The sequence below is a fragment of the Chiloscyllium punctatum genome, chromosome 23, assembly GCF_047496795.1.
Source record: "Chiloscyllium punctatum isolate Juve2018m chromosome 23, sChiPun1.3, whole genome shotgun sequence".
In the NCBI taxonomy this organism is placed as follows: Eukaryota; Metazoa; Chordata; class Chondrichthyes; order Orectolobiformes; family Hemiscylliidae; genus Chiloscyllium; species Chiloscyllium punctatum.
Genome location: NC_092761.1, coordinates 92,445,667 through 92,471,470, shown reverse-complemented (window position 1 = coordinate 92,471,470; position 25,804 = coordinate 92,445,667). Strand labels below are relative to the sequence as shown.

Sequence of the window (25,804 nt, the reverse complement as noted above, 5' to 3'; positions counted from 1 at the left end):
TGATCCTATCCGCCAACAACTTCTTATGTCCCCTCCTGGCTTTTCTTAGCTCTCTCTTTAGGTCTTTCCTGGCTGACCTGTAACTCACAAGCGCCCTAACTAAGACTTCACATATTATCCTAACATAAGCCGCCTTCTTCCTCTTGACAAGAGATTCAATTTCTTTAGTAAACTCAACCACTTCCTCCCTGCCTGACTGGTGCATACTTATCAAGTACACACAGTAGCTGTTCCTTGAACAAGCTCCACATTTCAATTGTGCCCACCCCCTGCAGTTTCCTTCCCCATCCTATGCATCCTAAATCTTGCCTAATCGCATCGTAATTGCCTTTCCCTCAGCTATAACTCTTGGCCTGCAGTATATACCTATCCCTTTTCATCACTGGTGGTCACTATCACCAAAGTGCTCACCTCCCTCCAATCTAACACCTGGCCGGGTTCATTACCCAGCACCAAATCCAATATGGCCTTACCCCTTGTTGGCCTGTCTACATACTGTGTCAGGAAACCCTCCTGCAGACATTGGACAAAAACTGACCCATCTAAAGTACTCAAACTATAGTATTCCCAGTCAATATTTGGAAAGTTAAAGCCCCACAACAACTACCCTGTCACTCTCGCTCCTATTGAGAATCATCTTTGTAATCCTTTCCTCTACATCTCTGGAACTACTCAGAGGCCTATAGAAAACTCCCAACAGGATGACCTCTCTGTTCCTGTTTCTAACCTCAGCCTATACTATGTCAATAGACGAGTCCTCAAACGTCCTTTCTGCCACCGTAATACTGTCCTTGACTAACAATGCCACACATCTTTTACCATCTTCTCTGTTCTTACTGAAACATCTAAATCCCAGAACCTGCAACAACCATTCCTGTCCCTGCTCCGTCCATGTCTCTGAAATGGCCACAGGTACCAAAGTCCCAGGTACCAACCCATGAAGAAAGCTCACCCATCTTATTCCGGATGAAGTAGACACATTTCAAACCAACTTTCTGCTTGCTGGTACACTCTTCCGACCTAGAAACTTTATTTCTGACCTCACTACCGTCAACCTCCTCTACAATTCAGGTTCCCATCCCCCTCCGAATGAGGTTCAATCCTCCTGAAAGGCATTCGCAAATTTACCCCCCAGGATATTGGTTCCCCTCTGGTTCAGTTGTAGACCATCCTGTTTGTAGAGGTCCCACCTTCCCCAGAATGAGCCCCAATTATCCAGGAATCCAAAACCCTTCCTCTTGCACCATCCCTGTAGCCACATGTTCAACTCCTCTGTCTCCCTGTTCCTCACCTCGCTTCACATGGCACGGGCAACAAACCAGAGATAACAACTCTGTTCGTCCTAGCTCTAAGCTTCCATCCTAGCTACCTGAATTTCTGCCTTAAATCCCCATCTCTCTTCCTACCTATGTCGTTGGTGCCTATGTGGACCATGACTTGGGGCTGGTCCCCCTCCCCCTTAAGGATCCCAAAAACATGATCGGTGACATCAAAAACCCTGGCTACTGGGAGGCAACACACCAACCGGGAGTCTCTCGCATTCCCACAGAATCTCCTATCTGTCCCCCTAACTATGGAGTCCCCAATGACTAATGTTCTGCTCCTCTTCCCCTTTCCTTCTGAGCAGCAGGGACAGACTCTGTACAAGAAACCTGTATCACATGGCTCACCCCTGGTAAGTCATCCCCCCAACCGTATCCAAAATGATATACTTGCTGTTGAGGGGAACAGCCACAGGGGATCCCTACACTGCCTGCTGGTTCCCTTTCCATCCCCTGATGGTAACCCATCTACCATTGTTTTGTACCTAAGGAGTGACTACCTCCATGTAACTCCTCTCAATAACCCCCTCCACATCCCGAATGATCCCAAGTTCATTCAGTTCCAGCTCCATTTCCCTAATGTGGTTTTCAAGGAGCTGGAGTTGGATGCACATCCCGCAGACATTCTGCCGGGGAACATTCAACTGCCTGAACCTCCAGTCCCAATATTCTGAATTATCAAAGAGCCTAATGAAAAAAAAACAAGTTCCCTTACCAATCCGGGCCATAGAACTTTCTTTTTTGGTTAGAGGAGGAGGATGGGTGGGAGACACTACCTGAGTAGTGTTTCAGGTAAAGCACCATCCAAATATAAAGCCTCACTTACCTAGCAGTCCCATGTCCGCCCCTGCTCAGGATGTGCTCCGCCTATTCACGAGATAAGCTTTATATGAATAAGTTACCTTCTCGACAGCCCCCGCTCCTCGCTCCCTCTGCACCTGCTGCAAAAATGGAGGCTGCTGACTCAGGAGGCAAGCTCTACCTAAGAAAGGAAAAATTTACCACAGAGACAGTGGAACAGAGGCTCACTGGACTAATACCGGGAATAGCAGGATGTCCAATGAACAAACAAAAATCAATACAGCACAGGAACTGGCCCTTCGGCCCTCCAAGCCTGTCCTGACACATTTTGCCCTTCCATACTAAAACTGTCTTCATTTACATGTGGTCGGTGAGTCAGTACTGAGGGAGTGCCACACTGTCAGAGGGTCAGTGCTGAGGGAGTGTCGCACAGTTGGAGGGTCAGTGCTGAGGGAGTGCCGCACTGTCGGAGGGTCAGTGCTGAGGGAGTGCCGCACAGTTGGAGGGTCAGTGCTGAGGGAGTGCCGCACAGTTGGAGGGTCAGTGCTGAGGGAGTGCTGCACTGTCGAAGGGTCAGTGCCGAGGGAGTGCCGCACTGTCGGAGGGTCAGTGCCGAGGGAGTGCCGCACTGTCGGAGGGTCAGTGCTGAGGGAGTGCCGCACTGTCGGAGGGTCAGTGCTGAGGGAGTGCTGCACTGTCGAAGGGTCAGTGCCGAGGGAGTGCCGCACTGTCGGAGGGTCAGTGCCGAGGGAGTGCCGCACTGTCGGAGGGTCAGTGCTGAGGGCATGTTGAACCTGTGCTATGTTTTGTCTGAAGGATATGAACATTTGAATGATTTTATTGAGATGTATATTTTACCGTGAGAAAAACATTAAAATACAGTGAAAAGCTTTTCCACTATCATCATGATCTGGCCCCATTTTGAATAGTTTAAGAATAAGAAAAAAAACGGAAAGATGAAGCTTAAGTAGAGTTATCAGTCCTGAGTTAGCTCATCGTCAATGCTGCCTGCACCCCTATCCCTGCTCCACCCCTTTCCCACCGTCTACACCAGACCCAAATAATGTTGAAGTTGTCACTCTTCAGGCACCAGCTTTCGCCTCTGGGCTGATTCTCATCCATCACTGCCTCACTGCCAGGGCCCCCAACATCAGAGACATATCCCTCATCTCTGGGTCCGCCTCCTCAATGCCATTGTGATGCTCTTCCATCAGCTGCCTGCACCAGGCACAACCAATGATAAAGTTGCCCATCTTCAGGCGCCATCTTTCACTGGGTTCCTCTCTGTTCTAATTCCTCGTTTCTTCACCTGATTTCTAAAAACTGTTTCGTTTCATTTTCCTTTTCATTTATTTTCATTCCCTGGGTGTAGTGTTCTATGTTTTCGCTTCATTTGAATTTTTTTCATCGAATCTTACTTTCTTATTCTGACCTTTTTCATTTGTTGATTTCCCCTCCTCCCTTGCTGGCAGGTGGGACTAGATTGGGTTGGAATATCTGGTCAGCATGGACGGGTTAGACCGAAGGGTCTGGTTCCCTGCTGTACATCTCTATGACTCTATGACCTCCTGATTGGCCCAGTTATTCATTAACTCATGTGGGTTACAGACTGGATATCTGACCAGGGGTGCTGTTTCAGAATGAGACATGTCGGCTGGGATTGTGGAGTCACAGCCCATTGAGTCTCCAGCTAACTGTTCCAGTCCTATTTCCCAGCACTTGGACCATACCCCTGACATTGCAAGGTTCACATCTCCTTCTGAACTGTGGTGTAGTCAACCTGGGTCTGATAGTTTATCCACCTTCAGACCTTTCAGCTTCCCCAGCACCTTCTCCTGAGTGATGGCCACTACCCTCACCTCTGTCCCCAACTGTCTCAGAAATTCTTCTTCACTGTTCTCAGGGTTTCTGTCTCTCCCATACTCACAGGCAGTGAGTTCCAGATTCCTATCACTGTCAAAACCCCTTGCCCCTTTACCTTAAATCCATGCTCCTTGGTCATTGATCCTTCCACCAAAGGAGCAGGGAGATTTCTTCCCATCTATCCACAGGGTCTATGTGTTCACAATCTTATCCATCTCAGTTAAGGTAAAAACAATGACTGCAGATGCTGAAAACCAAATACTGGATTAGTGGTGCTGGAAGAGCACAGCAGTTCAGGCAGCATCCAACGAGCAGCGAAATCCTCTAGCTTATCTCTCCACGCTTCAGGCTCACTGCCTTTATTCCTGATGAAGGGCTTTTGCCCGAAACGTTGATTTCGCTGCTCGTTGGATCCTGCCTGAACTGCTGTGCTCTTCCAGCACCACTAATCCATCTCAGTCAAGTCCCCTCTCAGATTCTCCTGCTCCAATGAAAACAGGCCTAGTCGAGCCAATCTCTCTCTATAACTGAATCACTCCAGGCCAGGCAACATCCTTGTAAATCTCCTCTGTACCCTCTCCAGTGCAATCACATCCTTCCTATAATGTGAATTTCAGAACTACACACAATCCTCTAGCTATAGTCTAACCAGCATTTTATACAGTTCCAGCATCACCTCCCTGCTCTTAAAGTACATGTCTCAGGTAATAAAGGCAAGTATCCCATCTGACTTCTTAACCAGATTTTGTTTCTACCCGTCCCACTGCCTTAAGGGACCAATAGACCTGCACACCAAAGTCCTTTTAATCCTCAGTGCTTCCCAGGGTTCTAACTGTTCATCGTTTATTCATTTACTTTGTTTGTTGCCCTGCCCTTGAACATCACCTCACACATACCAGAGTGAGTCCCATTTGTTACTGAGCAGCCCACCTATATTCTCCTGCAATCTCGGGCTAACCTCCTCACTATTTTCCACTCCACCAGTTTTCATATTATCCACAAACTTATCAATTGAACATCTTCTGGCCTTCAAATCTAAATCACTTATATATGCCACAGACAGCAAGGGTCCAACACTGATCCCCACAGAATCCCACTGGATACATGCTTCCAGTCACAAAAACATCCTTCATCCATCACCCTCTGCTTCCTGTCACTCAGCTAATTCTGCATCCAACTAGCTAAACTTCCTTCAATCCTATGGGCTCCCACCTTCACTATCAGTCTCCCATGTGGGACCTTACCAAAGGCCTTGCTGAAGACCAGGTGGACCACATCAAATGGATTGTCCTCATCATCTGGGATCATGTTTTAATCGAGGGTTGTGTTGCAATCTGGGGTCATATTGTGATCTGGAATTATGGTGTGATCTAGGATTGTGATGTGGAATATGATGTGATCTGGGATGAGCAATTGAAGGAGCTGGGAGTTGCTGGACTTTCCTCAGGTGATGGCACTGATGCCTACTGTTTGTGAACAAGGACAGAGCTGGCCACTGACTGGGTTAGATGCCAGAACCAGATCTCCAGGAGCAAAGAGGGTTTGGGTGAGGTGTGTTTGTGTGTGTGAGAGATTGTGTGTGTGTGCAACAAGGAGACATGGAAATCAGAAACAGCTAAATAAGGAAGGGAGACAGGAGTATGTACTTAGTAAAACAGGCTTCCAAAGGAACTGCCATCATCACAATTGAAGAGTTGGATACTATGAGGAGCAATAAAGAAGCTTGATATTTAATGAAGATTATTTCTAAGGAGTGAAAACACAATGAAACATTATAAATTCTAAAGTTCTTTAAAAAGCCCATGAGTAAACAACAGTGCACTCTAAAATCTTTATCAAATGATGTTGACAGTTATTCCTGTCACAATTCAATGTGTTGACAATCATTACAATCAATGACATAGTTCTTCATATTTCAAAACTCCCCACTCCCAAAATTCAGTTTGACTGAACAACCTTCTCTTTCTCAAAAGTTATTCACTTCATCGCGGATATATTCGGACATATTTGAAAGCTGGTTTTGAAGAGCTTGCTTTAAGCTGTCAGCATATGGACTGAGTCTGTCTTTCATATTCTTCAGTTTGACTGTGAGCTTTTTATTAACTGTGAAGGAGTTTGTGTTCTGCAGGAAAATCTCGGCTACTTGGTCGAGGTTTCTGCTGAGATCTTTCATCTGCCAAGTCAGATTTGCATCATTCATGTTGCCAGTCAGAATCCCTGTTTTGTTTGAAGCATAAGGGGCCAGTTTTACCACATTGCTATTAATCTTTGACTCAAGGATACTGATGTTCTCCGTGTGCTGGGGAACAGTGCCAACCTGATGGAGTACACTTGCAAATCCTTTGTCAACGTCAGGAAGGAGCTTACGCAGAATTTTCTGGATTCCTTTATCGAGCTGGAGCAGGGATGTACTGGGTGGGAGGCCCTGGTTTACTTTGGCAATGTTGTCCTCGATCTGACTCTGCACTGCTTCAGTCAGTGAGACCATGATTTGCCTTTGAGTTTTTGTATCAGCTCTCACTTTGCGTAAAAGTGTTCTCCTGTTGTGAATTACCGGGTCAATGAGGAGTTGCTCAGTGAAAGGAGTCAGCATCTGATGCAATTCTGGGAGGCTTCTACTGCGCCTCTGGTGGACTTCATCAGCAAGAGGATCAATTTTCCTGCTCAGTTCCTGCATCTCATGCCTGATCAACTGCCGCAGCTTCTCTGTGTCAAGTGTCATCTTCAGACGAAGCTCCTCTGTGATGGGAACAAGTTTCTGATGGAGACTGTCAGTGAGCTTGTGGACATGCGTGGCATCATCCTTCAGAAGATAACTGGATGTGTAAACAGAGAAAAGGTGACTGCCTCACCTGGACAGAATAGAAAGATCATCTAACAGGGAACTGTAAACACACTGTTTATGAAGTATGGCTAAGAAGCTGAGCTCAGTGGATCAACAATTCCACAGGCAAAATGATTTGGAGATGCTGGTGTTGGACTGGGGTGGACAAAGTTAAAAATCACACAACACCAGGTTATAGTCCAACAGGTTTAATTGGAAGCACTAGCTTTTGGAGCACTGCTCCTTCATCAGGTGTTGGACTATAACCTGGTGTTGTGTGATTTTTAACTTTGTACAGGCAAAATGGATCAATAATCCCACAGGCAAAATGGATCAATAATCCCACAGGCAAAATGGATCAACACTTACACAGGCAAAATGCCGACTTGATCTTACAAAGCCTGAGGGATGCTAAAAAAGACTCATTTTGTGGAAGGTTTCATCTTGCCCTCATTACAGCAATTAGCAAGAAATAACATTTCTACTTTATGAAAGGCGTGTGTTTATTGGTTGGCCAGTGGATTCCCATTGCTATGGAGAACATACCAATTAATGATAACTGACAATTAACTGCCACATCTTGGTTAAATTTTAATCTAGATAAGTCAACTCTGATTGGGCAGGGCTTTGCCCTGTGAAATGAACCAGTGAATGGCTGTCATCTATTTTGTTGAATGAGCATATGATCAGTGAATGTATGTGTTCTTTCTATTTGCAAAGAACAGGGCACACATGTTCACCACAATGTGAGCCTGATTGAAGATACTAAACTACTTGACAGTGTAATTCTTCTCACACTCAGGAGTATCTGGCAAATGTTGTCCAATTGCAGAATCACATGTAAAGTTCAACAATTTCTTTTGAATGTTGTAATCAGAATCTGGTTGGGTACAGTCAGTACCTTGTTTGTTGTGAACACAGAAACATTCAGTAAAGAGGCCCTTCAAGCCATTAAGTCTGTAGCACCAAAAATACACTAAATCTACTCGAGGCCTCCTCTGCAGCACTTGGCTTTATTGCCTCGAATGTTACAGGCAGTTGAAATGCTGTTGGTCATGTCTTTTCCTCAGTAAAGCTCAAATTCCAGAATTAGTTGGTGCAATTTCTTGAGATTTTGCTATAAACAAAAAAATTATTTAAAAATAATGTACAAAATCCTAAATAGTACCTTAGCTAACTATGCGTGCCTGACACCAAGAATCAACATAAATTAAATGTGAACTCACAGGCATATTGTGGTTGATTACAAACTTCACGTCACATATTAAATATCAGATCAAATGAATTGGCTCAGCCACCCACACAGCAAACAGTTCATAACATTCAGTTACAAAGCCTTTCAAACTCATGCCTTCCCCAATTTCTAGGGATAGTCTGATCCTGAGTAGACAGGAACTCATGACCAAGCGTCTGCAGAACCAGATCAACTCAGTCTGCACAGTGTAAACCTACCAAGAGTTTTGCTCCCTCAGGGTACGGGGCAGGTGGGCCAGCCCAGCCTTTGTCAGCTGCCCTCACACACTCTCTCAGCCATTTCTGAGTGCAGTTGGGCCATCCCCATTGCAGGAGTCACATGTAGGACAGACCAGGTAAGGAGAGCGGAGTTCCTTCCCCAGATGATTGCTTCACTGTCACTATCACTGAGATGAGGTTCCAATTCCAGATTTTATTCATTGGATTTAAATTCCCCCAGCTGCCAGGTGGAATTTGAACAGAGAACATAGAACAGTACAGCACAGGAAAAGGCCCTTTGACCAACTGTGTTGTGGCAAAATGATGCCAAATTAAACTAATCCCTTTTGCTTGCCCTGAGTCAAAAGTACAGCAGTTTTAAAAGGGAGAAGAACAGACAAAGGAAGCACATGGGGAGGTCAGTGCAGGAGAGAGAGAGAGAGAGAGAGAGGGAGAGAGAGAGAGAGAGAGAGAGAGAGAGAAACTGATACTGCCTTTGCTGTTTGAATTCGTGTATCGCTGGACATCGGAGTGCATCTGGGAAAATTAACAAACAGTGAAATTCACAACTAATCTTGGAGGAACTGTTGGGTGAAGTTCACAACACAGAATCAGATAAGTGTATTGTTGGTTTAAGTGTGACCTACAGAAAGGCAGCAATAGTGAGTAGAATGGGTTCTTTCTTGATTATATGTTTTTGGAGATATATCCCTTGATTAAACTTAAAATATATGCCATAACTGGGGCAGTGTTTGTAGAGGAATAAGACGGTGTTATTTTCCGGGTCTTTAAATTGTGAAGAAGCAAAAATGACCTTTAGTAGAGTGAATTGTGCATCTTGTCAGATGTGGGAGTTTAAAGAGAGTTTAAGGGTTACTCGGGATTATATCTGCCATAAATCTCTGAAAGTTGCCACCCAGGTAAATAGTGCAGTGAAGAAGGCATATGGCGTACTGGCTTTTATTGGTAGAGGAATTGAGTTCCGGAGTCCTGAGGTCATGCTGCAGTTGTATAAGACTCTGGTGCGGCCGCTTCTGGAATATTGTGTGCAGTTTTGGTCGCCATACTATAGGAAGGATGTGGAGGCACTGGAACGGGTGCAGAGGAGGTTTACCAGGATGTTGCCTGGTATGGTAGGAAGATCCTATGAGGAAAGGCTGAGGCACTTGGGGTTGTTTTCTTTGGAGAAAAGAAGGTTTAGGGGTGATTTGATAGAGGTGTACAAGATGATTAGGGGGTTAGATAGGGTTGACAGTGAGAACCTTTTTCCGCGTATGGAGTCAGCTATTACAAGGGGGCATAGCTTTAAATTAAGGGGGGGTAGATATAGGACTGATGTTAGGGGTAGGTTCTTCACTCAGCGAGTCGTAAGATCATGGAATGCCCTGCCAGTAGCAGTAGTGGACTCTCCCTCTTTATGGGTATTTAAGCGGGCATTGGATAGGTATATGGAGGATAGTGGGTTAGTGTAGGTTAGGTGGGCTTTGATCGGCGCAACATCGAGGGCCGAAGGGCCTGCACTGCGCTGTATTGTTCTATGTTCTATGTTCTAAATGCTGCTGGTTGCGAATCTTATCAGATCGAGTGGATTGGTTGGAGAGTCAGTTAGAAGCGATGAGGAATTTGCAACAGCAACTGTATGTGATGGATGGCAGTTATAGGAAGGGGGGAAAGTCTCAGATACAGTCACATAGATGGGTTCACTCCAGGAAGGGTAAGAGAGGTCGGCACCTAGGACAGGAGTCTTTTGTGGATATAGCCATTTCAAACAGGTATGCAGTTTTGGAAAATGTAGAGGGTGATGGATTCTCAGGGGAATGTAGCACAAACAGCCAAGTTTCTGGTATTGAGACTGGCTCTAATGCTACAAGGGGTACGTCGGGTTTCAAGAGATCAATTGTGTCAGTGGATTCTCCAGTCTGAGGTACAGACAGACGTTTCTGTGGCCAGCAGCGAAAAAGCAGAATGGTGTGTTGCTTCCCTGGTGCCAGGATCAAGGATGTCTCAGAGAGGGTGCAGAATGTTCTCACGGGGAAGATGGGCCAGCAGGAGGTCATTGTCCACATTGGAACCAATGACACAGGAAGGGAAAAGGTTGAGATTCTGAAGGGAGATTACAGAGAGTTAGGCAGAAATTTTAAAATGAGGTCCTCGAGAGTAGTAATATCTGGATTACTCCCGGTGCTACGAGCTAGTGAGGGCAGGAATACGAGCAGATGAATGCATGGCTGAGGAGCTGGTGTATGGGAGAAGGATTCACATTTTTGGATCATTGGAATCTCTTTTGGGGTAGAAGTGACCTGTACAATAATGATGGATTGCACCTAAATTGGAAGGGGACGAATATACTGGCAGGGAAATTTGCTGGAGCTGCTTGGGAGGATTTAAACTAGTAAGGTGGGGGGGAGGGGGGTGGGACCCAGGGAGATAGTGAGGAAAGAGATCGATCTGAGACGGGTACAGTTGAGAACAGAAGTGAGTCAAACAGTCAGGGCAGGCAGGGTCAAGGTAGGACTAATAAATTAAACTGCATTTATTTCAATGCAAGGGGCCTAACAGGGAAGGCAGATGAACTCAGGGCATGGTTAGGAACATGGGACTGGGATATCATAGCAATTACAGAAACATGGCTCAGGGACAGGCAGGACTGGCAGCTTAATGTTCCAGGATACAAATGCTACAGGAAGGATAGAAAGGGAGGCAAAAGAGGAGAGGGAGCGGCATTTTTGATAAGGGATAGCATTACAGCTGTGCTAAGGGAAGATATTCCTGGAAATACATCCAGGGAAGTTATTTGGATGGAACTGAGAAATAAGAAAGGGATGATAACCTTATTGGGATTGTATTATAGACCCCCCAATAGTCAGAGGGAAATTGAGAACAAACTTGTAATGAGATCTCAGCTATCTGTAAGAATAATAGGGTGGTTATGGTAGGGGATTTTAACTTTCCAAACATCAACTGGGACTACCATAGTTTTAAGGGTTTAGATGGAGAGGAATTTGTTAAGTATGTACAAGACAATTTTCTGATTCAGTATGTGGATGTACCTACTAGAGAAGGTGCAAAACTTGACCTACTCTTGGGAAATAAGGCAGGGCAGGTGACTGAGGTGTCAGTGGGGGAGCACCTTGGGGCCAGTGACCATAATTCTATTCATTTTAAAATAGTGATGGAAAAGAGTAGACCAGATCTAAAAGTTGAAGTTCTAAATTGGAGAAAGGCCAATTTTCACGGTATTAGGCAAGAACTTTCAAAAACTGATTGGGGGCAGATGTTCGCAGGTAAAGGGACGGCTGGAAAATGGGAAGCCTTCAGAAATGAGATAACAAGAATTCAAAGAAAGTATATTCCTGTCAGGGTGAAAGGAAAGGCTGGTAGGTATAGGGAATGCTGGATGACTAAAGAAATTGAGGGTTTGGTTCAGAAAAAGAAGGAAGCATATGTCAGGTATAGATAGGATAGATCGAGTGAATCCTTAGAGTATAAAGACAGTAGGAGTATGCTTAAGAGGGAAATCAGGAGGGTAAAACGGGGACATGAGATAGCTTTGGCAAATAGAATTAAGGAGAATCCACAGAGTTTTACAAATATATTAAGGCCAAAAGGGTAACTAGGGAGAGAATAGGACCCCTCAAAGATCAGCAAGGTGGCCTTTGTGTGGAGTCGCAGAAAAGGGGGGAGATACTAAGTGAGTATTTTGCATCAGTATTTACTGCAGAAAAGGATATGGAAGATATAGACTGTAGGGAAATAGATGGTGACATCTTATAAAATGTCCATATTACAGAGGAGGAAGTGCTGGATGTCTTGAAACGCATAAAGGTGGATAAATCCCCAGGACCTAATCAGGTGTACTCTAGAACTCTGTGGGAAGCTAGAAAAGTGATTGCTGGGCCTCTTGCTGAAATATTTGTATCATCGATAGTCACAGGTGAGGTGCTGGAAGACTGGAGGTTAGCTAGCGTGGTGCCACTGTTTAAGAAGGGCAGTAAAGACAAGCCAAGGAACTATAGACCAGTGAGCCTGACCTCAGTGGTGGGCAAGTTGTTGGAGGGAATCCTGTTGGGAAGGCAAGGACAGATTCTGGATAGTCAACATGGCTTTGTGCGTGGGAAATCATGTCTCACAAACTTGATTGAGTTTTTTTGAGAAAGTAACAAAAGAGGATTGATGAGGGCAGAGCAGTAGATGTGATCTATATGGATTTCAGTAAGGCATTTGACAAGGTTCCCCATGAGAGACTGATTAGCAAGGTTAGATCTCACGGAATACAAGGAGAACTAGCCATTTGGATATAGAACTGGCTCAAAGGTAGAAGACAGAGGGTGGTGGTAGAGGGTTGTTTTTCAGACTGGAGGCCTGTGACCAGTGGAGTGCCACAAGGATCGGTGCTGGATTCTCTACTTTTTGTCTTTTACATAAATGATTTAGGAGCGAGCATAAGAGGTACAGTTGGTAAGTTTGCAGAAGACACCAAAATTGGAGGTGTAGTGGACAGCAAAGAGAGTTACCTCAGATTACAACAGGATCTTGACCAGATGGGCCAATGGGCTGAGAGGTGGCAAATGGAGTTTAATTCAGATAAATGCGAGGTGCTGTATTTTGGGAAAGAAATTTTGGCAGGACTTATACACTTAATGGTAAGGTCCTAGGGAGTGTTGCTGAACAAAGAGACCTTGGAGTGCAGGTTCATAGCTCCTTGAAAGTAGAGTCACAGTTAGATAGGATAGTGAAGAAGGCGTTTGGTATGATTTCCTTTATTGGTCAGAATATTGAGTACAGGAGTTGGGAGGTCATGTTGTGGCTGTACAGGACATTGGTTAGGCCACTGTTGGAATATTGCGTGCAATTCTGGTCTCCTTCTTATCGGAAAGGTGTTGTGAACTTGAAAGGGTTCAGAAAAGCTTTACAAGGATGTTGCCAGGGTTGGAGGATTTGAGCTATAGGGAGAGGCTGAACAGGCTGGGGTTGTTTTCCCTGGAGCGTCGGAGGCTGAGGGGTGTCCTTATCGAGGTTTACAAAATTATGAGGGGCATGGATAGGGTAAATAGACAAAGTCTTTTCCCTGGGATTGGGGAGTCCAGAACTAGAGGGCATAGGTTTAGGGTGAGAGGGGAAAGATATAAAAGAGACCTAAGGGGCAACGTTTTCACACAGAGGGTGGTACGTGTATGGAATGAGCTGCCAGAGGAAGTGGTGAAGGCTGGTACAATTGCAACATTTAAGAGGCATTTGGATGGGTATATGAATAGGAAGGATTTGGAGGGATATGGGCCGGGTGCTGGCAGGTTGGTCTAGATTGGGTTGGGATATCTGGTTGGCATGGATGAGTTGGACCGAAGGGTCTGTTTCCATGTTGTACATCTCTCTGGGTCTGTGAGTCTATAGTTCATATATCCCTCCATTCCTGACATATTCATGTGCTTATTTAAAAGCCCCCTAAATACCCCTGTTGTATCTGCCTCCACTATCATCCCTGGATGTGTACACCAGACTCCTACCACTCTCTGTGTAAAGATTTGCCCCCACATCTCCTTTGAACTTTCACCTCTCACTTCGAACACATGCGCCCTAATATTAGACACTTCAACCTGCGCCCCCACTGCATTACACTGGGCCTTGGGATTACCACCACATCACTGTCTCCCAGTAATGAGACTCATCAACTGCACTAACAACATCCAATGGCTCTCTCTGTCTCTGTTTCAGCCTGTCCCATCATTCAATTTCAAAATCTCAGTTTCTGTATTCTTAGAAACAGGAAGAACCTGTTTCCTTTCTTGATTTCCTTTGTCAGTTTCTGTTTTCTGTTAGGGTCCATCTCAAACAGAACCACAAACTCTGAAAGTGCAGATTCCATTGATAGCGTTAATCCAACATGACTGGAGGGATTGATTTCACATGAAGCTCCCTGAAGATTCTGCTTCAGTCGGCTCCTGTTTTGCTGTAATTCTTTAGTCCTCTTGACTCAGAATCAACAGATCATCCACCGACTGTCCACTTTCCGTTCACTGCCCTCAGACAGTAAGCCTGACCTTGGTCAATGGTAAGATTTTGGAGTCCAGAATTAAAGATGGGTTTACAGAGCACTTGGAAGTGCACGGTAAAACAGGACTGAGTCAGCACAGCCTCATCAAGGGGAGGTTGTGCCTGACAAATCTGTTCAAATTCTTTGAGGAGATAATGAACAAGTTACACAAAGGCGAGCCAGTGATTTATTTGGATTTCCAGATGGACTTTGGTAAGGTGTCACAGAGGAGGCTGCTAAATAAGATAGGAGTCTGTGGTGTTAGGTCAAGGTACTGGTGTGGATAGAGGAGTGGTTTCTGGTAGATGGCAGAGAGTAGGGATATAGGGGTCTTTTTCAGGATGGCAGCCAGAGACTAGTGGAGTTCCACAGGGGTCACAACTCTCACATTACACAATGAAGGAACTGAGGACATTGTTACTAAGTTTGCAGATGACACAAGGTAAGTAAGGGACAGGTAGCATTGAGGAGGCGGGGAGGCGGGGAGGTTTGGACAGGTTAGGAGAGTGGGCAAAGAAGTGGCAGATGGAGTATAACATGAGAAAGTGTGAGATCATGTACTTTGGTGAGGAGAACTGAGGCATGGACTATATTCTACATGGGGAAAGGTTTCAAAATCTGAAGCACAAAGGGACTTGGGAGTCTTAGTTCAGGATTCCATTAAGGTTAACATGCAGGTTCACTTGGCAGTTAGAAAGGCAAATACAACATTGGCATTCATTTGAAAATGGGGGGAAAGTGAGGACTGCAGATGCTGGAGATCAGAGCTGAAAATGTGTTGCTGGAAAAGCGCAGCAGGTCAGGCAGCATCCAAGGAGCAGGAGAATCAACGTTTCGGGCATGAGCCCTTCTTCAGGAATCCTGCTCGATTCTCCTGCTCCTTGGATGCTGCCTGACCTGCTGCGCTTTTCCAGCAACACATTTTCAGCATTCATTTGAAAATGGCTAGAATACAAGAGCAGGGATTTACTGCTGAGGCTGTGTAAGGCTCTGGGCAGACTGCATTTGGAATCTCGTGAGCAGTTTTGGGCCCCATATCGAAGGAATGATGTGCTGGTGTTGGAGACGGTCCAGAGGAGATTTATAAGAATGATCCCAGGAATTAATTGCTTGCCATATGAGGAAAGGTTGAAGACTCTGGGCCTGTACTTGATGGGGTTTAGAAGGATGGGGTGGGATCTGATCAAAACTTACAGAATACTGGGAGGCCTGGATACAAGGTGGAGAGACTAGGACCCAAGGGCACAGCCTCAGAATGAAGGGATGACCTTTAGAATTGAGATAAGGAGGAATCTGGTCAGCCAGAGGGTGGAGAAGCTGTGGACCTTATTACCACAGAGGGCTGTGGATGCCAAGTCATTGAGTGTATTTAAGACAGAGACAGATAGGTTCCTGATTAGTGGGGGATCAAAGGCTATAAGGAGAATGGGGTTGAGAAATGTATCAGCCGTTATCAAATGTTGGAACAGACTCAATGGGCTGAGTGGCCTAATTCTGCTCCTATAACTATGGTCTTATAACTGACTTGCCACAAATAACATTAAAGACCAAAACAGAAATTGCTGATCAGTGATTGACCACTGACTATGTGGTCACCTCATCACCGTTGTTGTTGTAGAATAAAGAGGGAAGTGTTTCAGTCACCTTTGTTCATTGTGGGTTCAGCCATTCCTGTCCTGGCCCTGAACCCTGCAGATGTGCACTGGTACCCAATACTCACCTGAAAGGCTCCTTGGTTTTCAGATGTTGGGATTCGCTGGCTTTTCTGAAGACGTGATTGTGAGAGTCATCTTGCAGCTCTCCCACACCCAGCCTTGTTCGGGAATCTGTAGGAAACAAGGGGATGAGGATGGGAATACCAAAGAGCACTCAATTATCTGTTGCTCAATTCTTCAACAAACAGCTTGTCATTGTGAGGTTGTCATTTGAATCTGCTCCTGAAGATATCACGGAGCTGGGAGCTTTGTGGTGTGTTTTTGTTGGAAAATTTCTGAAAGTTCTGAGCTCAGGAAAACCACTTCATGTCAGTTTCTTCCCATCGCCGCCCACCTATTAGATAAGAAACAGCTCCCCACCACATTCAGCAGAATCAACTGACAGACTCAGCTCACAGTGACCCATTACATACCCCCATTTACACACTCAGCCTTTACACACTTGCTATGCCTTTAGTTAGGAAAGACTGTAAGGAGAAGCCTGGGAATAATAGGCCTGTGGGTCTGACATCAGAGGTGGGTAATTTGTTGGAGGGGATTCTGAGAGATAGGATTTACATGGAGAGACAAGGACTGATTAGGGACAGTTAACATAACTGTGTACTAAGCATCTCTCTCAAACTTGACTTGAGTTTTTTGAGCACGTAACCAAAAGGATTGATGAGGGCAGAGCAGTAGACATTGATTTTAAAAAAGCCTTTGATGAGGTTCTGCATAGTAGACTAATTAGTGAAGTTAGATCACATGAGATTCAGGAAGAGCTTGCAAATTGGATACAAAATTGACTCGACACTTAGGAGACAGAGGGTGGTGGAGAGTTGTTTTTCAGACTGGAGGCCTGTGACCAGTGCTGTTTCACAGAGATCGGTGTTGGGTCCACTTTTGTTTGTCATTTATATAAATGATTTGGATGAGAATTTAGGAGACATAGTAAGTTTGGAGATGATACTGATATAGTTGATGATAAAATTGCTGATATAGTTGACAGTGAAGGAGGTTATCTAAGATTACAAAGAGAACTTGATCAATTGGGCCAATATAGGTGAGGATTGGCAAAAAGAATTTAATTTGGATAAATGCAAGGTGTTGCATTCTGGCAAAACCAACAAGGGCAGGACATACCTGGAGAGTGTTGTAGAATAGAGAGACCTAAGAGTTCAGGTACATAGTCTTTTTCGTCAGTATTCATACTGGAAAAAGACAATGTTATCGAGGAGAATACCGAGATACAAGCTACTAGACTAGATGGGATTGAGGTTCACAAGGAGGAGGTATCAGAAATTCTGGAAAGTGTGAAAATAGATAAATCCCCTCAGCTGGATGGGATTTATCCCAGGATTCTCTGGGAAGCCAGGGAGGAGATTGCAGAGCCTTTGGCTTTGATCTTTATAGAACAAAGAATAAAGAAAAGTTATAGCCGAGGATAGGCCCTTCAGCCCTCTAAGCCTGAACCGATCCAAATGCACTGTCTAAACCTGCCGGTCAATTCCTAAGCATCTTTATCCCTCGCTTCTCCACTTACCTGTGCATCTGTCCAGATGCATCTTAAATGAATCTACTGTGCCTGCCTCTACCACCTCTGCTGGCAACGCATTCCAAACGCCCACCACCCTCTGTGTGAAGTACTTGTCATGTGTATCCCCCTTAAACTTTCTACCTCTCACCTTGAAAGCGTGACCTCTCGTTATTGAATCCTTCACCCGGGGGATAGCTTGTCTCTATCCCCCTTGTCTACACCCTTCATGATTTTGTAAACCTCAATCAGGTCCCTCCTCAATCTCCTTTTTTCTAATGAAAACAATCCTAACCTACTCAACCTCTCTTCATAGCTAGCACCTTCCATACCAGGCAACATCCTCGTAAACCTTCTCTGCACCCTCTCCAAAGCGTCCACATCCTTTTGGTAATGTGGCGACCAGAACTGTACCCAGTATTCTAAATGCAGCCGAACCAATGTCTTGTACAATTTTAACATGACCTGCCAGCTGTTATACTCAATACCCCGTCCAATGAAGGCAAGCGTACTATATGCCTTCTTGACCACTTTATCCACCTGAGCAGCAACCTTCAGGGTACAATGGACCTGTACTCCCAGATCTCTCTGCCCATCAACTTTTCCCAAGGCTCTTCCGTTCATTGTATCATTCACTCGAGAATTAGTCTTGCCTAAATGAATCACCTCACATTTGTCTGGATTGAAATCCATCTGTCACTTTTCAACCCAACTCTCCAGTCTATCTATATCCTCCTGTATTCTTTGATAGTCCCTTATGCTTTCTGCTAGTCCACCAATCTTCATGTCATCTGCAAACTTACTGATCAGACCAACAGTGCCCTCTTCCAGATCATTTATGTATATTACAAACAACAGTGGCCCAAGCACTGATCCCTGTGGAACACCACTGGTCACCTTTCTCCATTGTGAGAAACTCCCTTTAACTACTACTCTCTGTCTCCTGTTGCTCAACCAGTTCTTTATTCACCTAGCTAGAACACCCTGCACACCATGTGACTTCACTTTCTCCATTAATCTACCATGGGGAACCTTATCAAACACCTTACTAAAGGCCATGTATATGACATCAACAGCCCTTCCTTCATCTATCAACTTGGTCACTTTCCCGAAGAACTCTATTAAGTTGGTAAGGCACGATCTCCCCTGCACAAAACCATGTTGCCTATCACTGATAAGTCCATTCTTTTCTAAATATAAATGGATCCTAACCCTCAGTACCCTCTCCAGCAACTCTCCCACCACCGACATCAGGCTCACTGGTCTGTAGTTACCCACAATATGCCTACTACCCTTCTTGTACAGGGGAACAACATGTGTCATCACTGTTGACAGGAATAGTGCCAGAAGACTGGAGGATAGCAAATGTTGTTCCCTTGTTCAAGAAGGGGAGTAGAGACAACCCTTTAATGAGAGACCAGGGAATCTTACTTCAGTTGTGGGTAAAGAGTTGGAAAAAGGTATAAGAGATAAGATTTATAATCATCTAGAAAGGAACACATTGATTAGGGATAGTCAACATAGTTTTGTGAAGGGTCGGTTGTGCCTCACAAACCTGATTGAGTTCTTTGAGACGGTGACCAAATAGGTGGATGAGGGTAAAGCAGTTGATGTGTTGTATATGGATTTCAGTGAGGGGTTTGATAAGGTTCCCCATGGTCGACACAAAATATGGAGGCATGGGATTGAGGATGATTTAGTGGTTTGAATCAGAAATTGGCGAGCGGAAAGAAGACAAAGGGTGGTGGTTGATGGGAAATGTTCATCCTGGAGTTACTAGCGGTGTACTGCAAGGATCTGTTTTGGGTCCACTGCTGTTTGTCATTTTTATAAATGACCTGAATGAGGGCGTAGAAGGATGGGTTAGTAAATTTGCAGATGGCACTAAGGTTGGTGGAGTTGTGGGTAGTGCTGAAGGATATTGCAGGTTACAGAGGAACATAGCTAAGCTGCTGAGCTGGGCTGAGAGGTGACAAATGGAGTTTAATGTGGAAAGTGTGAGGTGATTCACTTTGGAAGGAGCAACAGGAATGCAGAGTACTGGGCTAATGGTGAGATTCTTGGTAATGTAGATGTGCAGAGAGATCTCTGTGTCCATGTACATAGATCCCTGAAAGTTGCCACCCAGGTTGACAGGGTTGTTAAGAAGGCATATGGTGTGTTAGCTTTTATTGGTAGAGGGATTGAGTTTTGGAGCGATGAGGTCATGCTGCAGCTGTACAAAACTCTGGTGTGGTCACACTTGAAGTATTGTGTACAGTTCTGGTCACTGCATTATAGGAAGGATGTGGAAGTTTTGGAAAGGGTTCAAAGGAGATTTACGAGGATGTTGCCTGGTCTGGAGGGAAGGTCTTACAAGGAAAGGCTGAGGGACTTGAGGCTGTTTTCATGAGCAAGAAGGTTGAAAAGTGACTTAATTGAGACACATAGGATAATCAGAGAATTAGAGAGAGTGGACAGTGAGAGCCTTTTTCTTCAGATGGTGATGGCTAGCATGAGGGGACATAGCTTTAAATTGAGGGGTGATAGATACAGTACAGACGTCAGAGATGGTTTCTTTACTCAAAGAGTAGTAGGGGCATGGAATGACCTGCCTGTAACAGTTGTAGACTCGCCAAGTTTAAGAACATTTTAGCCGTCATTGGATAAACATGGAATAGTGCAGGTTAGATGGACTTCAGAGGGGCTGAGGTGGTGCAACATCAAGGACTGAAGGGGCTGTTCTGCGCTGCAATGTCTTTGTTCCACATAAAGTTCCACCACAGGTAGACAGGATGGTTAAGAAAGCATTTAGCATATTTGCCATCATTACTCAGACCATTGAGTATAGGAGTTGAGACGTTATGTTGAGATTATTACAGGACATTGATGAGCACACTTTTGGAGTACTGTGGGCAGTTCTAGTCATACTGCTATAGGAAGGATATTATTAAATTGGAGAGAGTCAGAAAAGATTGACCAGGATGTTGCTGGGAATGAGAGTTTGAGCTATAAGGAGAGGCTGGATCGCTGGGACTTTTTTCACTGGAGAGTAGGAGGTTGAAGGGTGACCTTATAGAGGTTTATAAAATCATAAGGGACACATTAAGGTGAATAGCAAAGGTCTTTTCCTGAAGGCAGGTGAGTTCAACATGAGAGGACATATTTTTGAGATGAGAACAGAAGATTTAAAAGGAATCTGAGGGGTCATTCGTAAGTGGAATGAACACAGAACATAGAGTATAGAATATAGAACATAGAACAGTACAGCACGGCCAGGCCCTTCGGCCCACGATGTTGTGCAGTGCATTTATCTTAATCAAAGATCTAACCTACACACCCCTCAGTTTACTGCTGTCCATGTGCTTGTCCAGCCATTGCTTTAATGTCCCTAATGTCTCTGACTCTACTCCCACCGCTGGCAGTGCATTCCACACACCCACTACTCTCTGTGTAAAGAACCTACCCCTGACTTCTCACCTAAACCTTCCTCCAATGACCTTAAAATTATGACCCCACATGACAGCCATTTCTGCCCTGGGGAAAAGTCTCTGGATATCCTCCCATTACCTCGTACACCTCTATCAAGTCACCTCTCTTCCTTCTTCTCTCCAGTGTGAAAAGCCCGTGCTCACTCAACCTCTCTCCATAAGACAATGGTCATGATTCGGAGATGCCGGTGTTGGACTGGGGTGTCCGAAGTTAAAAATCACACAACACCAGGTTATAGTCCAACATGTTTAATTGGAAGCACTAGTTTCCAATTAAACCTGTTTGACGATAATCTGGTGTTGTGTGATTTTTAACTTCATATTATCAAGCCCTCCAATCCAGGTAGCATCCGAGTAAATCTTCTCTGTAATCTCTCTAAAGCATCTACATCGTCCCTATAATGAGGCCACCAGAACGGGACACAATATTCTAAGTGTGATGTAACCAGGGTTTTATAGAGCTGCAGCATAACCTTGTGGATCTTCAACCCAATCCCCCTGCTAATGAAAGCCAATACACCATATGCCTTCTTAACAACCCTGTCAACTTGGGTGGCAATTTTGAGGGATCTATGGACATGGACCCTAAGATCCCTCTGTTCCTCCAAGAATCCTGCGTTTAACCCTGTATTCAGCATTCAAATTCGACCTTCCAAAATGAATCACTTCACATTTACCCAGGTTGAACTCCGTCTGCCACTTCTCAGCTCAGCTCTTCATCCTGTCAATGTCTTGTTGTAGTCGAGTGTGTTGCTAGAAAAGCCCAGCAGGTCAGGCAGCAGCCAAGGAGCTGGAGAATCAATGTTTCAACATCAGGAAAGGCTTATGCTCAAGACGTCGATTCTCCTGCTCCTGGGATGCTGCCTGACCAGCTGGGCTTTTCCATCACCACACGCTCCACTCTGATCCCCAGCATCTGCACTCCTCACATTCTATTACATAATGTCTGTTGTAGCCTGCAATAGACCTTGACACTATCTACAACACCACCAACCTTTGCGTCATCAGCAAACTTACTGTTCCACTCTTCCACCTCCTCAACCAAGTCATTATTAAAAACTACAAACCGCAGAGATCCAAGAACAGATACCTGTGGGACATCACTGGTCACTAACCTCCAGGCGGAATACTTTCCATCCACCACCACTCATTGTCTTCTTTTGGCCAGACAATTCTGTATCCAGACAGCCAGATTTCCCCGTATCCCACACCTCCTAAATGAGCCTACTCTGGGGAATCTTATCAAATGCCTTACTGAAATCCACATAAACCACATCCACTGCTCGACCTCCGTCAACTTGTCTTGTCACACCCTCAAAGAACTCAATAAGACATGTGAGGCATGACCTGCCCCTCATAAAGCCATGCTGACTATCTTTAATCAAACTATGTTTTTCCAAAGGGTCATAAATCCTACCTCTCAGAATCTTTTCCAGTACCTTGCTTACCACAGACATAAGACTGACTGGTCTGTAATTCCCAGGGATTTCCCTATTTCCTTTCTTGAACAGAGGAACAACATTCGCCGCTCTCCAATTATCCAATACTACTCCCATGGAGAGTGAGGAAGCAAAGATCATTGCCAAAGGTGCAGCAATTTCATTCCTCACTTCGCGCAGTAACCTTGGATATTTCTGGTCCAGCTCTGGGCATTTATCTATCTTGATGCTGCCCAGAATTTCCAGCACATCCACTTCCTTAATATCCATCTGTTCAAGCCTATTAACCTGGTCCATCATGTTCTCACGATCAACAAGGTCCCTCTCTCTAGTGAATACTAAAGCAAAAATCTCATTTAGGTCCTCCCCTACCTCTTCAGACTACAGACACAAATTCCCTCCATGATCTCTGATCAGCCCGACCCTCTCTCTGATTATTCTCTTATTCCTCATGTAAGTGCAGAATACCTTTGAGTTTTCCCTAATCCTTCCTTCCATGGCTTTCTCCTGCCCCCTCTAAGCTCTCCTCAGTCCAGTTTTGAGTTCTTTCCTGGCAACCCTGTGACCCTCTAAAGCTGTACCAGATACTTTCTTTCTCAACCTTAAGTAAGCTTCCTTCTTCCTCTTAATGAGAAGCTCCTCTTCTTTTATCATCCAAGGCTCCTTCACCTTCCCAATCCTTGCCTGGGACAACGTTATCCAACACTTGCAACAAATGCTCCTTAAACAGCCTCCATATTTCTGTTGTGCATTTCCGGTAGAACAATTGTTCCCAACTTATGCTCCACAGCTTCTGTCTAATAACAATATAATTTCCCCTCCCCCAATTAAATACCTTCCCATACTGTCTGCTCCTATCCCTCTCCATGGTTATGGTAAAGGTGAGGCAGTTGTGGTCACTGTCACTGAAATGCTCTCCCACCGAAAGATCTGACACCTGGCATGGTTCATTGCTTAGCCCCAAATCCAATTTGGCGTCTCCCTAGTTGGCCTATCTGCATATTGAGTCCAGGAATCCTTCGTGGAAACATGTGACAAAATCAGCTCCATCCAGACATCTGCACTAAGGTGGTTCCAATCAATATTGGGAAAGTTGAAGTCACCCATAACACCAACTCTGTTACACCTGCACCTTTCCAAGATCTGCTATCCAATATGTTCTTCCATCTCTCTGCTGCTATAAGAGGTGGGGGGGGTGGGGGTGGGGGGGGTGGGGGGGGTGGGTGGGGGAGGGTGTATAGAAAACACCCAATAAAGTGACTGCTCCTTTCCTGTTACTGACTCCCACCCATACTGACTCAGTAAACAAACCCTCCTCAGCAACCTCCTTTTCTGCAGCTATGATGCACTCTGTAATTAACAAAGCTATTCCCCCTCCTCTTTTATGCGCCCCCCCTTCTTTTTACAAGATCTAGACCCTGGAACATCCAGCAACCACTCCTGCCCCTGTGAAATCCATGTCTCCACTGTGTCCATAACTTCGTACTGATTTATGCTTGGAGTTCATCACTCTTACTCCTGACACTCCTACCAGGGGAAGTGGTAGATGCAGGTACAGTTACAACATTGAAAAGATATTTGGGCAGGTACATGATTAGGAAAGGTTTAGGGGGATATGGGCCAAACCCAGGCAAGTGGAATTAATGTAGCTTGGGAAACTTGGTTGACGTGGTCGATTTGGACTGAAGAGTCAGTTTCTGTCTTGTATGTCTCTATGTCCATTACACTCCATTCTGTTACTCACCCGCACATTACAGACTATCCTGTTCTACAATTGCCAATTACCCACCATCCCTTAACAGACAGTCACCTGTTACACAGAAACTGTCACAAAACTACTGTTAATCATCCACCCCTTACAGCTCTTACATCATCCCTTTACACATCTCTCATTTCAAACATAATCTGACCCAGAAGCCTGTCAACCACCTCCCATTACACATCAGCTCATTATGCACCTGCTATTACACCCTCAGTTGTTACATACCACCTGTTAAAAACCTCACTGTTATACCCCACTGTTACACACTCTCCTGGTTATATATTCACACATTCATACCCTGCTCCAATTACACACAGTCTGTTATACACCTGTACATTGCACACTCACTTCCTCCTTACACACCCACATATTACACACATGCTGTTATACACCAGCCCTTTTTACACTCAGCATTGCACACCCATTTTCTTACCCAGCAGATAATGCAGAATGGGCAATGGGAACAGGGTGGAGTCAGGTTAATTAATAACAATTAATCAATCATAATTCTCAGTAAGGAACAAAAGTGACCCCCAAAACAGGCATCTCATCAATGATCACAGTTTGATAAATCACAAACCTGATACTGCAAGGATGATTAAAATTGAAGCTGTTGTCTTAAGAAACATGGTTGATCCTAGCATCTTCGATTCATCTCAGAAAACAACATGACCTGACTCATATTTAACTCCCAAAGTCAGCACTCTGTTTGGAGGAAAGTTATTCATTCACAGCTTTATGTTTTTGGCTTTGTTAGTGAGAATATTGTGTACTTTCTAAGTTGTTTAATTATCATTCAAAGCAAACTATCAGTCATCAAATCACTGGAGAGAAATATTCCTGTGAATGTTGAAGTGTTGAAATCCAGGAGGAGATTCTCAAACGCTGATGTCCATACAATTGTAGCCAAGAGAGACAGCTAACCCCTTCACTTTACTGGCAATAGTTTCGCATTTACATAGAATTAATTAATTGTTCATTGTGCATGTAAAGTAGTAAACTTCAGGGTGGTTCCTGGTGAATGTTTGTTCTCCAGGTTAACATTTTTCAAACAGACAGACAAGAGAGAGCTGCAGAGTGGGAAGACCTGCTGGGCCATGTTAGGGAACATCTCTCTCTGTCATTATGGCCACCAGTCACACTTCCTGGAGAACAGACCATCCACCCCACCGGTCTGAATTGTTAACCAGCCACTCGCTCAAATAAAGGCAGAATACCGTGGATGCTGGAAATCAGAAATAGAAACAGAAATGGCAGCATTTGTGAAGACAGAGAGAAACAGAGCTAATGTTTCAAGATTGGTGTGACTCTCTGAAGAGCACATTGTGTTTTTATTTTATTCTAACTACTCACAGCAAGCACTCAGGCTCGAGATCAACTTGAGAAGGTGGAGGATGAATTTATATAGCACCCAGTGATGGTGAGTCCCAGGCGAGTCCCAAGTCTGTGTTAGCACAAAAGAAAAATCGATCCTTCCCGCACTCCCTCCCTCCCAGCACCAACAGGAAGGAGCCTAAATCCTGCAGCATCTGATGTTCGATCAGTGTGATGAAGCAATGAAGGCAAAGACACTGCTCCCTGTCACTGACTCTGTTGGAAACATTATGCACGC

General features: G+C 44.8%; 1 protein-coding gene across 1 annotated transcript; it reads right to left on the bottom strand.

Annotated features, from left to right (window-relative positions):
• Window positions 1-5,791: 5,791 nt before the first annotated feature.
• Window positions 5,792-24,970, bottom strand: LOC140494263 (uncharacterized). The gene is made up of 3 exons (XM_072593532.1): window positions 24,773-24,970; window positions 16,014-16,119; window positions 5,792-6,802 (listed from the first exon to the last, which is right to left on the bottom strand). Exons 1-3 carry the CDS (start codon window positions 24,834-24,836, stop codon window positions 5,953-5,955), a joined length of 1,020 nt encoding a protein of 339 aa, XP_072449633.1. The 5' UTR covers window positions 24,837-24,970; the 3' UTR covers window positions 5,792-5,952.
• Window positions 24,971-25,804: the final 834 nt, after the last annotated feature.

What these genes read in the sequence shown, in the direction of transcription:
- LOC140494263 (XM_072593532.1), bottom strand. Translation starts at nt 24,836, where the DNA reads ATGCTAGGATCAACCATGTTTCTTAAGACAACAGCTTCAATTTTAATC. An exon ending in AATCATCCTTGCAGTATCAG is followed by an intron (nt 16,120 to 24,772) that starts GTTTGTGATTTA and finishes TGTTTCCTACAG; the next exon opens with ATTCCCGAACAAGGCTGGGT. An exon ending in AAAACCAAGGAGCCTTTCAG is followed by an intron (nt 6,803 to 16,013) that starts GTGAGTATTGGG and finishes TTACACATCCAG; the next exon opens with TTATCTTCTGAAGGATGATG.